Source organism: Crocodylus porosus, unplaced genomic scaffold (genome assembly GCF_001723895.1).
Source record: "Crocodylus porosus isolate Cpor-Errol unplaced genomic scaffold, CroPor_comp1, whole genome shotgun sequence".
Taxonomy (NCBI): Eukaryota; Metazoa; Chordata; order Crocodylia; family Crocodylidae; genus Crocodylus; species Crocodylus porosus.
Window position 1 is genome coordinate 30,255,861 of NW_017728943.1, and position 17,680 is coordinate 30,273,540.

The following is a 17,680-nucleotide window of genomic DNA, read 5'->3' on the forward strand; positions in this document are numbered from 1 at the left end:
GAAAAAGAGGTTTCTGTCATTCAGTCTGCAGTGTTATTTAAAGATCAAACCAAGGCAGAGTAGCTTAAAGCTTTACTTCATCAAAAAGGCATGTGCAGTCAAAAAATGAATTGAATAGTAAATGGAACATTCTATTTTGAAGCTTTGCTTAAGGTGATGTTCAAAACTTCATTATTTATAAACTGCCTTGTTTACTGTGCAATACAATCAAGCTCTACTGTACACAACTCCTCTTATTTCCCAACACAGTCTGTGATTCTTTTTTAAGTCTTCCATTTCTCCATGAATTTACTTCAAGAGGAATTTTAAGCATTTGGTAAAGGAAATTCATTATGTGGACTGAATGTCCTACTGTAGCAATTTAGAGTCAGAAAACATACAGAATATATGCTGAAAGGATCCTCTGAACACAATTTAAAAAGGGAAGTATTTACCTGCATTTGCTAATGAAAGTCTTTTTACTTATGAAGTTAAAGGTAAGGGTGGTACACACTGTGTCACTGGGATACAATAGTCTGTTTGAATGGGTAAGGCTCTAGTAATGTTGCAGAAATTGTAATTGATAATATGTACATTCTGTGCTGAACTCAATTAATATTTTTCTTATCGGAATGGAGAACAAAGCCACCAGAAACGTAATATTGCAAAAACAGAATAAGGGTCTTATTCCACCAACCCTTTTAACTTCATTTCTTATATTGTTAGCGCATATTCAAGCTTACTAGAAATGCATGAAACTCATCCTACATTTTTGCAATGCAATACTGTCTTTTACTGACCAAAAGATGAGATTCTTGTCAATGGAGAAGACTGTCAAAGGAAAGCAAGTAGTGTGGTCTTGTGCATTACAGACTTCTCTTCCATACTTGGTTCTGCAATAGGCTTCAAGAGCATATCATTTAGGGCTCAGGTATTGCCTCACCCTAGGGTTCTCCCTAGACCTACTAGCCACATTCCTCTTTGGCCTAAAAATTACCAAAGTCTGATTATACATTTTTAAACAAAATTACAGAAATAGGGATCATGACCCCATCCTGCTGTATGTTCTAATCACTGAGCTACAATCATGATCCCTGTCTTTAGTACAATTAACTATACTTTTTTTTTTTTTATGTGCACCATAGCACAGATGCAGCAGGAGAGGTGAGGAGTGGCCCAACACGGAATAGTTTGGCAGTTGGGGCACTCCCCTGGCAGGTGGGAATGGTAGATTTGAAACCCCAGGCAGAACTAACCCTGGGTCTTTTGCATCTTGGTGAGTGCTCTAAGGTTAGGCTATTCAGTAAGGGGAGCATCTATACTTTTTGTAGCAATTTCTTTAAAGGAGAGTCTTGCTGAGCTTTGAGAGAATGATTATAGGCATTTATCCTTGGGGGAGGATTCTGTGCTATGCATGCTGAGTCAGGCATCTACTCTGCAGAGGCAGCATTTAAGACCTACCCCATCTCATATATCCTATTGGCTAGTTTGACATGGTTCCTCTTAACAAGCCTGTACTTCCAAGATGACAAACATGTCAGCAGAGCAGCTTCATACCTAGAAATCGTGTTCAGTCAGATGTGAAGAGGCAGTTTCTACATCGTTGGATCTGGCATACAAGGAGTAAGATACAATTTTAATTTTTATAAGTAACATGGAGACAAAGCCGAGTTGTTCAAGACAATTTATTTCCAGTCGTGACAACACTGTACAACAGCGATTTGAAAGAATGGTGTTGGAAAAGAAAATTGGAAGGGAAAGCTAGCATAATGTGTACTTTATCACAACAAAATCTGGGCACGTGGGTTTTTTTTTTTTAGATAATCTTTAGCAGCGTTATTTGGCTCCGTACTGCTTCCAGATAGAATCTTTTTTGAAATGGCTAGGTGAATATTTTTCAGAGGTTCCAGTATTCTTTTCAGAAATAAACCAATTTATCTACATGAATAATTCAAAGCTCATTTATAGCACAGTATTATTTTCTTGTACCTTTTTTTCTGCTCCCTAACAAAGAGTCCCCTTCACAGAAATAACTGCAGAAGGTGAGAGAATTAAAAAAATATATATGTTCGTTGTTTTTCCAGTTCAGCCCCTTTCTAGATGATGATACGTTGCACAGTTGAAAGCTTTGAGATGCAGAAACTGGGGCTCTGTGAGAAGCAGTCCCCTAATGTAGTAAATTTCCCACCACAATCACACAGCAGATGGCTTTTTCATGCTCTGCTATTTCCCTCTCCACTGGGTGTATGGCCAGTATCTGAGCCATACTGCTGGAGTAACATTAAAAACATGACCTCTGTCATATTGCTGTGTGTAAAGGAGGGTAGATTTGGAAGGAATATAGGAGAAAATCCTCCCCTAGTGAGAAATATCCAATGCCCCTGGAACTTAGACAGTTTATACTAGCTAAGCAGTGACCTTATTACATGAAAGTGCTGTCCCCCATTTTCACGTGCACCAAATAACTTCTACCCTTCCACCTACCCACATACCTAAGGAGAAATATCGGCTTCACGATCTTTAAATGGGATTAGTGCAAAAAATCTGCTGAAATTTTCTGTTTAGGGAGCAGAATATTCCCAGATCAGAGTCAAATGCTACATTAGCCAGTAGAACTCTATATAAAAAATAGACAACATATCCTAACTAAACTCCAAAATAGTCTTCCTCAGCTAATAAAAATAGAACCAGGGTCTGTGGCAATGTCAGAGTGATCAGTATAAGAAGATGTTGTGTGATTGGTTTTTTTTTTACTGTACTGTGCTAAATAAATGAATAAATACTAACCATCCAGTTTATTATTACTGTTATTAATCGAAGCTCCATAGTTTAAATCCTAAACAACTTTGAAACTTTACTTACAGGAGTAGAACAAATATATATAATAATGTTTCCAACTATTAAGTGTCTTACACAGGAAATCAAAATGATACAGTGGATAATGATAGTGATGATTTACCTGCTCATATATCAGATTCAGTAAATGTAGTAAAAAGGAGAAAACTATTATTCCACATTACAAATTAATACCATTTTCTATAACAAACCTCTCTCTCATCTTACCAACTGCACAAAATAACGATTTTAGTGGGTATGAGCAAGAAGCAATCTTTGTGAGTAAATGTTCATTAACTAACTCAAGTAAAGCATTATTTACTAAAGAAACCGTGTTATTAACTGTGTTTGAAAAGATCTGGTATCTAGGGCAATCCCAGCATATGACAGAAAAAGTACTGACTCCTGAATTACAGTCAGCTGTGATGTTTTAATATTTGCCATTTGGTATAACATTCTGCATATTGGATGTAGCAGAAGCATCTATATATCTGGCATATAGTTCTGATTTCTAACCCATTTTTTCAAGAACCCATTGTTGTATTACAGGGGATGAAATGCTTTGAAGTGGCTATAGAAGTGTTCTTTAAACTTGTTATAGGATTAGTATTTATTAGAGGCAAAACTGATAGTGCCATCAGTTATTATGGGTGCTCAGCACTTCCCATTACAAGATCCTATTTTCAAGTGCTTTTCCAAATAGCATGAAAACTTTGAGTCCAAGATGTTAAGTGTCTACTGGTGTCTGACTTTGTTGGAAAATTTTAGTCAAAATTATTTAGAATCAGCCTCTGGGAATCAAAGTAGGGGAAAAGACACTGTTTTGCCATATTCAAAATCTTAGAACTACTCAATTGGTAAACTTTAGTTTTCCCCACATCCCCACAAGCTTTAAAATTTGGCAGGAGGGTGGTTAGTGTCAAACATGTTTCCAAGAAACATGCCTGTTTCTCCTGCTACTTTCAAGAAAGCCTATCGACATTTTGCCAGCTTATATGGCTATAAATGTAATGCCTTCACATGCTCTGTAGAGACTAATTAGGACTTTGCAACTAGTCCATGTAGATTCCATCTATCATAAGACTCAAACCCAGGACTACAGAAGCTCAGCAACACTTTTCCTGAACTTGCATCTCAAGCACTGGAATAGAGAATAGGGAAACTGTCATTCCTATGCTCATAATGACTCCTCTTTCCATGCTTGTAGCCAGTTAACACAGAGCAAGAAGGCACATGATTCATATACAGACTGGATAAAAAATTTGGACTGGAATAAAGACTGGGAGTGGGAGCTGCAGGAATAGGGTGAGGTTGAACTAGAATTGGCTTGGTAAAGGAATGAATGGAGACGATTATTAGGAGAAGGATTGGGGTGGGGATTGAGTCTGTATAAAATCAAATAAGAGAAGAGGGGTAGACTGAGCCTCTGGGCAAGGAGACCAGAAGATACTCTGACCCTGCCTAATAGTCTCTTCATATGTCATGTACAATTCAGCTCTTGAAATGTCCAAATAAATATGCTGTTTTTTCCCCAGTAATACACATGCAAACTGAACTAATTTTGATCTTCAATTATATACGACAGGTCCAAAATGAGATTGGCCGTTTCCACTGCTACTTGCAGACCACTGCATTTTGCAGCAAAACAGTCCAATGCCCGAAGGTCAGGGGATTTTACACAAGGGTCTTTGCAGCAGCTCTGTGGAGTAAAGGGGGTATGCTGGTTTCGTAAAACCATCCATTTGAGCTTCTGCTGTTTGCTGTGAATCCCACAACCACATTTTGAAACTAAATCTGACCACCTAGCATCAGAAGGAAAACCTGATGGAATAGACCAAAAGTGTCCATATACTGCATCAGTAAGAATTTCACCATTATCATGCTCCAGACAGCAAGCTACGGACTCCAATGAATGGCAGAAAGCATCAGCAACCAATTGGTATTGTGTCTGAGAACAATCCAGAGCTTTGAAAGTACTAGTGGGAAGGTTAAAAACCTGAAAGAAAAATAAATGAAAATTGCCATTAGATAACTGTAAAAATATTTCACCTAATCAGGTGAAACAAACTAGTAAATACTTTATTTTCTAATGAAGAAAAAATATTTTTCCAGAGTGATGGCTGAAGAGGCACCTAATCTTCAGCTAATTCATACTCCCTTTTCTGTGCAACTAAAAGCTGAAACCCTAGATGTGGCTGAAAACTGATCTCTGTGGGTAGATTTTTGATCCTGAAAAGACCTAAAAAGTCTCCAAAGCTGTGAAATGGGAGGAGAGACCAGGAACAGCCTAGTCAAAATCACCTTAAGAAAGGTTAGCTTGATAAGTGCAACATCAAGACCATTCAAAAAGAAAGGCAATCATTAACACTTGTAACGTACAATAAACCAATAAGTCAACTGACTCCCTCAGCTTCCTGAATAGTAATGCTACTGCTGCTACACTGAGGAGCAGAAATCAAAGCAGGGTGCTTCTATTTTGGGCAAAAAATCATCTGGGCCACTTAAGACATGCACCCCAGTTATGGAGGGGGGGTTGATTTTGGGGGGAAAGTTGCGTGGTATGTGAGTAAAAACAGTACTTATTTGTTATTGTGCGCATGCGTTAGTTTTCCCACCACCAGACAGCAGTTTTGTACATGGTCCATTGTTAACCCTTTTCATTAATAAAAAAAGTTAACATGACAGCATAATTCAAGTAACAAAAGGTTTCAAACAATTCCATTCAAAACCAAAAACGTCTCCTCTTATTAATGTTCAAGACAACAATTCTACATAGGTTTTATTTTTGTTTTCAATAAAATGAACAACAAGAATACAATGAAAGAACAATTGTTACAATAAATAAAGCTGAAGGGATGTTAAGTGCACAAATACAGTAGAATAAAATCCACATGGAAAACATCCTGAGGCTGGTATATATCAGCATAGCCTCTGGATATCCTAAAATTTCACTTTATATATGTCATTCTTTGGAGAGTAAGAGGTAATACTTAATATTAAATTAACCTGCTAAAGACAAGTGAGGTATTTCAACTCTATAAAAACTAGCTTGCCTTAAATATATGGCTCAGTAAAGACATCCAGGAGGACCTAAGGGCAAAAAAGGTGGCATACAATCAGTGGAGGCAAGGGGCTATCACCAAGGAGGATTACACCTCCACTGCTTGTGATTGCAGGGAGGTAGTTAGGAAGGCCAAGGCAGAGACAGAACTAGGGCTGGAGACCAGAATTATGGGTAACAAAAAGTCCTTTTTCAAAAGCACAGGGAGTAAGAAAAGGCACCAAGTAACATATGGCCTCTACAGGACAGGCTTGGCAATATGGTGATTGCAGCAAAGGAAAAAGCTGATCTCTTCAATAAGTTCTTTGACTCCATGTTTCTAAGCAGGGACAACTCCCCCACTAGGATTACAGACAGGCTTAGGGGAGCCAACACCATGCTTAGGGTCAGGGACAATCTAGTTAGGGAACTCCTGGAGGGGCTGGACATGTTTAAATCAGCAGATCTGGATGCTCTTCATCTGAAGGTACTGAGGGAATTGGTGGAGGCCATAGCAGGGCCCCTGGCATGGCTTTATGAGTGCTCATGGTGCTCAGGTCAGGTCCCAGAGGACTGGAAAAGGGCCAAGAAGGGGAGAAAAGAGGACCCGGGTAACTATAGGCCAGTCAGTCTCACCTTGGTCCTTGGGAAGACCTTTGAGAAAATTATCAAAGAGCACATCTGCCAGGGCCCAGTATGGGAGGTAATGCTCAAGGGCAACCAACACAGGTTCATTGTAGGCAGATCCTGCCTGACTAACCTTGTTTCCTTTTACGATCAGGTCACAAAGTCCCTGGATACGGGCGTTGAGGTAGATGTCGTCTACCTGGACGTCAAGAAGGCCTTTGACACCGTTTCTTACCCCATTCTCACAAAAAAACCATGCAGCTGTGGTACTGATGCCTACACAGTCAGATGGGCCAGTTGGCTCGATGGTAGCACCCGGAGAGTGGTGGTGGTGGACGAGTTGTTTTCGACCTGGAGGGATGTGGGCAGTGGAGTTCCCCAGGGCTCGGTCCTTGAGCCTGTGCTATTCAACATCTTTTATCAGCAACTTGGAGGTGGGCATGGAAAGCACACTGTCCAAATTTGCTGATGATGCAAAGATGTGGGAAGAAGTGGCACACTGGAGGGGAGGGACAGAATCCAGCTAGATCTAGACAGGTTACAGAGGTGGGCAGATGAGAATAGGATGGAATTCAACACGGACATGCGCAGGGTACCGCATCTAGGGAGAAGGAACCAGGAACACACCTATAGGCTAGGGAACACCCTTCTTGTCAACATGATGGCAGAAAGGGATCTTGGAGTCATTGGTGTCTCCAGGATGGACATGAACTGCCAATGCGAGGAAGTGGTCAGTAAAGCTAACCGCACCCTGTCGTGCATCTACAGATGCATCACAAGCAGGTCTAGGGAGGTGATTGTTTCCCTCTATGTGGCGCTGGTCAGGCTACAGTTGGAGTATTGCATCCAGTTCTGGGTGCTGGACTTCAAGAGGGATGTGGCTAACCTTGAGAGGGTCCAGAGGAGGTCCCCTCGCATGGTCAGGGGGCAGCAGGCCAGGCCCTATGAAGATAGACTAAAGGGCCTGAATCTATTCAACCTCCACAAAAGAAGACTGAGAGGGGATCTGGTGGCCGTCTATAAACTCACCAGGGGGAACAGTGGAAAATAGGTGAGACTCTGTTCCCCTGGGCACCATCCGGGATAACAAAGAATAAGAGCAACAAATCGATTGACAGCAGGTTCAGGCTTGATATCAGGAGACATTATTTTACAGTTAGGGCTGCCAGGCTCTGGAATGGGCTCCCAAGTGAGGTGGTACTCTCCCCTAGCTTGGGGGTCTTCAAAAGGAGGTTGGATAGATATCTGGCTGGGATAGTTTCATAGTTTCTAGGGTCAGAAGGGACCTGAGTAGATCATCTAGTCCGACCCCCTGCCATGGCAGGAAAGAGTACTGGGGTCAAACAACCTCAGCAAGGTGTTCATCTAAAACCCCCCCAGGGTAGAAGCCTGCACCACTTTTCTTGGAAGTTGGTTACAGATCCTAGCCGCCCTGACCGTGAAGTAGTGCCTCCTGATATTATGATCCCAGCACTCGTTCCTGCCCTGAGCACGGGGTTGGACTTGATGATCTGTTCAGGTCCTTTCTGACCCTAGAAACTATATTAAGCAACGCTAAATAATTTCATGAGGCCTTACATACCTTGTATTTTACATATGAGGCCAAATGAGTTTCTGTACAGCCACCTCCTAACAGTGCCAAAGGTTGCTTGACTGTTAACTGTAAGATGTGTTCAGCGGTTTGACAGGCAACCTGAAGAGCAAGATAAATTTGTCATCACATATGATATCACAAAAAGAAAAAAAGCTGTTTTAAAAAACATTATAAGAAAAATTTAAGTAACTTTGGAGATAGAATTTTAAAGTGGAGTTCTTCTCTAAATATGAATGTAGAGGTGGCACTTGCTTATTCAACAGCTGCTCTGAGTAATTTCAGAATCATACCTGCTTGCCTACAAAAGCAAGCTTTTGCTATCCACTGTTAACACTGCAGAGCACAGCTAAGAGACAGCTTGATTCTGTTGCATCTTTTCCTTAATCAAAGCTATTTACTAATTAGTAACTAGATCATCTTTGAAGTCATTTTTAGTGTAGAGCCATAATTGAGTCATCTAGGTCAAGGGTGCTCAATCCCTAGCCCCTGGGCTAGATCCAGCTCATGGAGCTGTGTTCTCTGCCCTGCAGTGAATACTGAATGTCTGGAAATTTGGTGGCTGAGGAGCATTGGCAGTATGGGCCAGATGATATGGCGCTGTGCTCCAGACTGCCAGCACGTGGTTAGATATGGACACATGGGTCTGGGTTAGTGAGTGTTCAAATCCAGGCACATAGGATTGCACCCGTGAACCAACCTCACACACAACCCTGTACAGGATCTGGCCTATGGGGCTGAAAGGTTGGGTGCCACTGATTTAAGTACTCAGTGGTATTGCCTTGCCAACTGAAGGGTTAAGGGTGATCTTGAACCTCTCCTCTCAGGCAGCTGAAATAATACAAACCAAAACCCTACATTTCTTGCTAGTGGCAGCCTCAAGAGGGTTAGAAATAACATTTAAGTGCAAAATTATATGGCAAAAAGCTGCCTTTGCATATTTACTGAGATGGGCAGGTGATCAAGGAAGTCTTGTATTTAGAGACTAAAATTACTAATAAAACATTCCTCCCATTTCTCCCCCACAGAACAGTATGTTTCTATTAGATACTTTGAGTACTTTACCTACCTTTAGTTCATCCCATGCTGTTTCATTTCTGTTACAGAGTATCAAGCTGCAGACAAGGGTATCATTAGGAATTAGATGCAAGAAACATTTTGAAACAAAATTCTCAGTATGCAGATCCTTCAGACTGCCATAACAACTAGGAGACAAAGAATGTATGGCAGCTATAGGCTTTGAACCTGTTCAATTAAGAAAAGACAGAATAGCAAGTATTATTACCCTATCATCAGAAAAGCTGTCTAATGTGCTTTGTACAACATGGACCTCAATGTTTGTACTTAACACTTAAAAAAAACCCCAACCAAATCTTTTTCAAGACAGTTTCATGTTAATTTTCAAACTATAATGCAAGTCATGCAAACAGAAACCTGTACAGTCTCTTGCAAATGCAGGGCCTGGTGGTAGGTCATTATAAAAGATATAATTTTAGTATTCAGAGTAGTCAAGAGTTTAAAAACAATCTTCATTCATAATCATAAGTACCATGGATCTCTCTCTTAGGGCAGTAAACAGCATCTGCAGATATATAACTAGTGCAACTAAGCACAAAAAACTGCTATTAATATGTTTGAAAAAAATGGTTTCAATCAGTTAGTCACCAGAAGGATTAGTAGGGCCTAGCAACTATTGTTCAGCTAAAAGTTATGTTTAAAATGCAGGAATAAACAGAATCTCTACCATAAAGATAAAGGACAGGCAGAGCCAGATTTAAAGCTGTTATACGAAACTTCATTAAAATGTGGTATTAATATTTTAACCATGAATATATTATTAACCTTAACTTGACCTTAGCAAATTTGTATCTGGGAAACTAATTTCCCAAATCTTCGCTTACTATCATTTTTTTGCCAAGCAGAAATAACTTAAATAGCTTTCCTTATTAATACCCTTTACTATGAAAGTCATAGACTTCATGATCTTAAAAAACCCCTCAATTACTTCATGTTTCAGAGTTTTTTGCTTATAGTACATCAATCTGAAAGTAAAGAAGCTGAATGAACTTCAGTGAAAATCTTGAGAACTGCCAAACATAACCTGGTTTCAACAGAGGCTAAAAGAAAAATGGAATACAAGTCACAGCATATGCATATGAACTAAGATACCAACTTATAGAGGCTGGGATACTACTGATTATTTTTTAAACAATATATTGGGGTAAAACAGGATATTTTGATTTAAATAATGCAAGACACAGGTCTTACCACTTTACTATTCTGACTTTTGCCTACAAGTATTTGGCCCAAATCTGACCTAGCCTAAATGGGCTTAGAATTTAATGCAGAAAACCTGAAGACTGGTGCCCAAATATTAGCAATGAGTGTATCAGTAGCCCTTACATGTTTCAGTTGATGAAGAAAGCAAAGTATTCTCTAAAACATGAAATAAGGCCTAATCAGCAGCAAAAGGTAACACTAGGTTGATATTGTGATTTTTGGGTCTGTGTAACAGTAAGCAGAGGGGAAACACTTGAATGTTGCAAGAAAGCGAAAGTTTTATTTTTACGCTCAAAAGCACGAGGGAAATAACAGAGAAACCATGTATTTCGTAGTGTTCTATGTATTGATTCAGAAGATATTTCAAGAAAATGTCCCATTTTAATTAGGAAAATAGCTACTAGATGCTGAAAACATTTCATAATAGGCAATCAACACCAGAAATCTTAAAAATTCAATGAGCAGTAAGAACAAATCTTTTATAACTAATGAAACAGAAGGAATCGAGACTCTGCTGGTATCATTTTTTCAATCACTGTTTCAAATTTGGAGTACTTTGAAAGCCAACTGATCATGGAAAAAGTCTGCATTGATCCAAAACATGTCTAGATGAAGTAAGTCCCAAGATGTTGGACCCTACACTTGTGATTCTTAGCTTTCTTCTTTCCCACTCTCACATGCACACACCTCCACACAATTACCATATCATTTTCTAGCAGCTTTAAGTGATCTGTGTGTGAAATAATTTCTACATAGAGCTGCTGTCATAATAGATACCATGGAAATGCTGAACTCAAAATGAAAGTTAGTAATCAAAATGTTTTTACTTGAAATCTCAACATCAAAAACATCTTGAATCCTATCCTATATGGATATTTAGATTATATTCCCATTTTTCAGTGGTATACATCATTGTTTTCTAGCCTACTTCACATAATATTCTTCACAATTGACACCACCAGCTTCTTTCTGGCATTAGTCCAGGAAAGAGTAGTATGTCTTGTGTCATGAGCAATGAAACTGTAATGTTTTATTAACAGCATTATGTGGCAGAAGTAATGCAAGAAATGGCAAATAGTTTCTATTATATGATGCATTATGAGTTGTAAAGGTTATATGGCAAAATTAAATCTTTTCTTATACTTTCATTTATAACACACAAAATATGTAACACTTTGTCTCCACTGATATATATGTATGTATAGTGAGTGTTGTCTTCTATCGTTTCCTGTCCTTGTCTAGAAACATGCGGCAATCACTTTTATGAAACGGGTGTTAGAGTTGTCATACAGGCCACAAAGTAGCTTAGCCTGTGGAGCATTTCATCTGGTCTTCTGGGCTACTGGCAGTTCAGGGCATGAGGCCTGCCACAGAATTCGGGGGCATGGTCAATGATGGCAGGGCCTGCCACAAAATTCGGGGCCCCTAGTCCCCAGTGGGCGCAGCCGTCAGTGACAGAAGGGCAAACAAGGGCTGTGGCTGTCATAGACTCACGCACCCTGTTGCTGCCCAGCAGGCCACTGCTTGGCTCACTTCAGCCATATCTACTGCTGCTGCTGGCCCTAGAGATATGGCCCAAGAAGAGCCCTGCAGTCTGGATTAGGCATAGAGCCCAGAGTGAATTGGACATCCCTGGGTTATACTGTATGTACAAATATTTGAGAGCAGGATCATCCTTTCCTTGAAACAGATATTGAAACAACTTATTTCTATACACTGACTCCACCAAAATGTAAATGAGTTATAAACTGCTCAAGATTAACAAGCTGATGGTACATAAATTGTAACAAGTACTACATTCTATTATCTTCATTTTATGTGAGATTATTAAGAGGGTCAAACAGAAAATAGCACCTCCGCTGTTTTATATTTGAAGCAAGCCATGAACATAGAAGGTGTTGTGCTGGTTGACTTCTTGTGCAAGGGAGCCACAGTAAACTCAGAGGTCTGTCAGAACCCTGAAGAAACTGAAACATTGCATACAGAGAACCTGACAGAGGTTTTACTTCTGCATGACAACATTTGCATGCACATCAGAGTCCATGACATCCTTTGGAAGACTTGTTAGCCTATCCTTCCTACAGCCCACAGGATGAAGGACTACAAGAGTAATGTTTACAGGAAAACAGTGAAGTGGTGGAGGCTACGTGACAGTGCCTACATAATAAGCTTAAGGACTTACAATGTTAGAATGCAATCATCAATGGAAAAAGGTCATTGATGGAGATTTATGTTGAAAAAACAGCCATATATGTTCAATAGGGGTGTGCAAAACGGGCCATATTCGATTTGGATTCGTCCCGAATCAGGGATAGTGATTCGATTAGTTGATTTGGATCACTATCCCCGATTTGATTTGGCTGAATCCAAATCTGAAGATTTGATCCTAATTTGGAAAAATCAGCGATTTGGCCATAGACACAACTTTAAATGTTTTTTCTACATACCTCAAGGTACCAGGCGTGGCTCATGAACGCTGCGATGGTGGGGCATATGGAACTTCCCACATGGGCATGGGGGGCCCCCCGCATGCTCAGGTGCAAACCCAGAAGTTCTTCCAGTCCAGTTTCAGTTTCTGGTCTGCCACTGAGCGCACCGGGAGGCCCCCGGCTCTGTGATCAGCTGCAGGGGGCCCCGGGTACCCCCTAGACCCAGAAGGCACCAGTCACTGGGCCGGGGGAGGGGGGGCCTGCACGCTCCACAGCAGACCCAGAGTAGACTGGAAGTACTTCTAGTCCACTTCTGGGTCTGGGGGGTACCTGGGCCCCCCCACGGCCGATTGCTGAGCCAAAAGGGTAGGGTGCCCTCCTGCATGTTCCCTGGTGGACCTGGAAGTGCTTCTGGTCCACTTTTGGGTCTGCTGCTGAGCGTGCTGCGGACCCCACTGCATTCGTTTGGAATGCTCCATGCACCCCAGCACCTCAGCATTCATGGGCCGCCTGGTACCCTGAGGTGTTTAGAAAAAAACATTTAAAGCTGTATCTATGTCTGAATCATTGAATTTTTCCAAATCTGTCCAAATCGATTTGGAGGGCTCTGATTCCATCTGGAGAGATTAAAGGGTCTTCTGATTCAATTCGGACTCAAGAGATTTGGCCACCGAATCTGGCTGATTTGAATCAGCGACCAAAGCTTTGCACAGCCCTAATGTTCAATATTTTTAAATATTTAGCTAAGAAAAAAATTACTTTGTGACTAACTTGTATATCTTACTTTGTATGACATGACCTTCACAAAAGGAAAAAAACAAGTATTAAAGAAGTCACATACAAAAGTAAATTGTTACCTGTCATTTGACTCAAAGGCTCCATTACAGAAAGTCCAACTCTGTCTACAGAGATGATATGGTGCTCTTTGAGGTACTGCTTCAAGGATGGGTGGATAACTTTCTGGCATACTACAAGGCCTACCTGATCATTAACCAACTGCTTTCCTAAATTCAGTAATTGATCCAATTCGGCTAGTTCTAGGGAAACTCCATGATGGACAACCACTGTTCCTTCTCCAGTACTGGAATGATCTCCTGACAGAGAAATGCAGAAGAGTGCCATCTTAATATTGCTTGAAGAAACTCTTCTAATAGGAAATGTTCTTGCCAGCTGAAGTTCTGGTATTTCTATAAGCAGTCCAGAAAACACAGTAGAATCCATAACTCTCTTGTTTTTCACAGGTACAATTATACACTTTCCTAGAGCAACATTAGTTTCTACATTATTTGGCACTGTAAGCAAAAAAGCCTTTATAACCAGTATGCCAATATGATCTGCTTCTGTTTTGTTAAGCAGGCAGGCAGGTTTGCTTGTCAATACACTACGTACCAAACAAAGAAGAGTCTCAACGCTATTAAAATCCACCAATATTCGGCAAGCACAGGCCTCAGACTTGAGATAGTCAGTACATAAGCTCAAAAGATGTCTGTTAATTTTAACAACAGTATAGGGCAGTAACTTTAGTCTTTGGAAATTTTCAAGCAGGTTGCAGCAAAGAATGGCTGTGAATAAGCCACAGTCACTGAAGCGTGATATGTGATTCTGTACAGAAGCTGTCAAAACCTTCAATATCGGATGAGTGGCAGAAAGGCCACTAAGCAGGGTAGAAGATTGTGAAGTTGTGCGAACATAGCCTCCCATACCATTGTGAAGCTGTTTAAGCCTACCTGTAGGGCCATAGCAAGATTTTAGTATTCCACTTAACACGGACACAGAGTGACTCACTATGTCTTTAGTTAAAGTTGCACTGGTACATAAAGAAGGCTTTTTAGCTTCTATGCGAGACATCTTCAAGACAAAGTTTTCATTCTGGACAACAAAATTACAGATTTATTCCGTTTTCACTTGAATCTATTGAGCTATATTTTTTTAACTCAGCAGAAGTACATTTTTACTCTTTGCAGCCACAAATTGTCATAATGAACTACAGTATGGAATGACCCTGACGTTCGCCTAACTGTCCATAGTTTAACAAATAACACTTGGATATAACAGTGATATATTAGTATCTGATTGTTACAGAAAATTACTTCATTCATCAAGATTCTTTTGTTTAATTCCCATGGTTGATTTAACAGAATTCTTTGCAACTCTTTGTATAAGGTATGTGCCAGTATGGACACCTAGAAATGACAGTCCAGCCACAAGCAACCAGTTCTTTCTGAGCCAGCTAGTTCTTTTCATTTCTTCTTTTGACAAGGGTTTATGGATTTCACAGTCAATTATAATCTACAAAAAACAGTAAAAGGATATTAATTAGTATCATTTTTACACAACTACATTGTATAGTGAAACTTCAACTGTTTTTTCTGGGATCTAAGAGAATGTATCCATGCCAATATTCAATAATCAGGCAAATTAGCATGGTAGGTAAGGCACTTCTTTCTTGCAGCCTGTGAAGCATTAACACATTTCAATTTACACCTTTCAGCTAGCTTTTTTATATCTAAAAGTGTTGATTATTTTTAAGCTTAAAATTATTATTCTTGGTCCATTTTAATCCTCTGTTTAAACCTTTAGGAAAAGAAGTTGCTTAACTGACCAATAGTTCTCCAGTCCAGCAAGATTTAGCCACAGGTTTTGAGACTACAGAATGAAGTAAAATGGATGTAACAGCACAGGTGAAGATGGTTGGTAATATTTCAGTGTATAAAGGAAATAGGCATTTTAATTAATTTATTTGCTCAATCTGTATGCCTTGCTATTTGGTCCACTCAGTACATAAGTATACAGTTAACAAGTTTAAAACAATAAATCAGTTTGAAAAAAAGTCTAAAGGTGATTTGGAACAAGATTATATTTGTGTTAAGTATAATTTATATGACAAAACTATATTAAATTAAGGGCTTTAGCTCTGGCTGGATAGGAAACTCACCTGTCATACACTGCAGTACCCCTATTTTCCTTGATTTTTGCTGTCCTGCTGCATCATGTGTGTCACAGTACCAGGTTCTTGGTCCAAGTCCTGTCTCTTCATTTTGAAAAGAGGATTGGATTGGATGCTAAACCACCCCCAGTGTATCAGAACAAGGCTTGGTCCCATAACAATCAAAACTTTGTAGTTCTTCCAAATCGTTTTTAGGCCCATAATATACTTGCCTCTACCTCTGCAAAGATAATTGATCATTTTAAATATATTCAGAAATGCTTTTTCCCCCAAGCCAGTATAATAGCAAAGTACAGCCAAACCTGAACGTTAACAACTTTAATTGCAGTGCAGCATGCCAAATGATTAAGAACACAGTGACAGAAGGAAGCCTTGCTTCATGAACTTTAAAAAAATAAAAAGTCTTTAAAAATAACACCTATTCAGATCTCTTAAAATGAAATGGTAATTGCTATAGTTGCTTCAGATTTATGGCATGCTAAATCTTTAAAAAAACAGCACCTACTCCATGGTTTATCCCTGTAATTTCCAAAGGGTATACTGTAGCAAACTAGTGTACTGCAAGACTGGCAGAAGTGTATCATGAAAAACAATACTTTAAGTATTAGATCTGGTCTGAGGGCTCCTTATAGGTCTGGCAATTTGGTTGTGGGGGAGCAACAGTGATTATCACTGCCACTGCTCTTCTACAGCTAAATTTCCAAGCTCCACATAGTGGGATCAGACCCATGGCCAAGCCACAAACCAAACTGGAACTGCCTGTCCATCCCACGGGGCCAAAAGGTTGGGTACCATGGCATAAGTCTTACACACACACATGCATGCAGATCTATAGCTGTCTAGCATTATACATGTCAATTAGGGGTGCACCGATAGAGATTTTGGGGGCCGATACTAATAGCCGATTTTTAAGGAGGCATGTTGTCCGATCCCAATCCCATTTCTGCATGGAGAGCTGTGTGCAGCTGGTAAGTCTGTTGTGGTGGAAGGGGAGTAGGGAGGAAAGGGCATGTTGGGGGATAGATCAAGGCCCTTGTGGTGAGGGAGGGATTGGGGCGGGGGCAGGGGCAAGTGCTGCCCAGCCGGGGCGGGTGGCTCCTGCTGTTGGGCACACCCCAGAATGGCACGGGAAGTGGAGGGTCATGTTACCCAGACCTGTGCGGGGCACAAGTGGGGTGGGCTGCAGCTGCGGGCTGGGCCCAGGACTAGGTGGCAGTGCCGGTGTCACAGCTGAAATTATGTCTGTGTGATAAAGGTGCTTGCTGAAGGCTCTATGAAGATTAGACCAAGTGTTTTTCTATCATTTGTTTAGATACTACACTATATGTTGTTGCTAAGAACCTAATTAAAGTTTAAAATGTAGTAAGGCCTTGTCTAAAGTAAGGCCTATTAAATTTAGCAAAGCCTTGAAGTAGTAAGGCCCTGTACCGTAGTTAAAATTAACCTTATCAAAAGAATGCAAGGCTTGTACTGTTATTGGTCAGTCTAAGGACAGTTGAAGTAAAAAGAATCTGAGTGGCTGTAAGTTGTCAGCACAGGTCAGAAGTTATAAATTGGCTGAAACATCTGGAAATCATTCAGAAGGAAGATACAGCCCTGCGGAAAGGATTAGTTAGATGTTGACCTGGATCAGTGGGCCCGTGGATCTCGAAGAGCCCAAGGACTGAATACCAGGGTCCTTCCCGGTACCTCTCGGACAGCGCTCATCAGGGACGCCTGATTCACTGAACTTTGTGGAAAGAGAAACTTGTCATACATCAGGCATCAGAGGGGACTGTCGATAAGTTGCTGACATGAATTATTTTTGTCTGTCATTGTTTGTCTTGTTACTACGTGTAATTGTGTTTTAGTTAAGTCAATAAACCTTTCTTACCTTCCTACCCCCTGACCACACTCTCAGTCAATCCAGAACTCTCCGCTGGCAGCTGGGACAGCTGGGAGGTGGGCTATGG

General features: G+C 40.4%; 1 protein-coding gene across 3 annotated transcripts in view; it reads right to left on the minus strand.

Annotated features, from left to right (window-relative positions):
* Positions 1-1,647: 1,647 nt before the first annotated feature.
* The window catches only part of MKKS (McKusick-Kaufman syndrome), an 18,980-nt gene continuing 2,947 nt past the window's right edge, over positions 1,648-17,680 (minus strand). For 2 of the 3 annotated variants that reach the window (XM_019549110.1, XM_019549109.1), the window contains exons 2-6: positions 15,717-15,948; positions 13,639-15,070; positions 9,142-9,317; positions 8,064-8,174; positions 1,648-4,810 (exon numbers count right to left, since the gene is read on the minus strand). In XM_019549110.1, coding sequence (XP_019404655.1) covers positions 4,370-4,810; positions 8,064-8,174; positions 9,142-9,317; positions 13,639-14,629 — 1,719 coding nt within the window. In that variant the 5' untranslated portion in view covers positions 14,630-15,070; positions 15,717-15,948 and the 3' untranslated portion in view covers positions 1,648-4,369. The remainder of the gene's footprint in view (positions 4,811-8,063; positions 8,175-9,141; positions 9,318-13,638; positions 15,071-15,716; positions 15,949-17,680) is intronic. The other variant, XM_019549111.1, reaches the window with a different exon arrangement.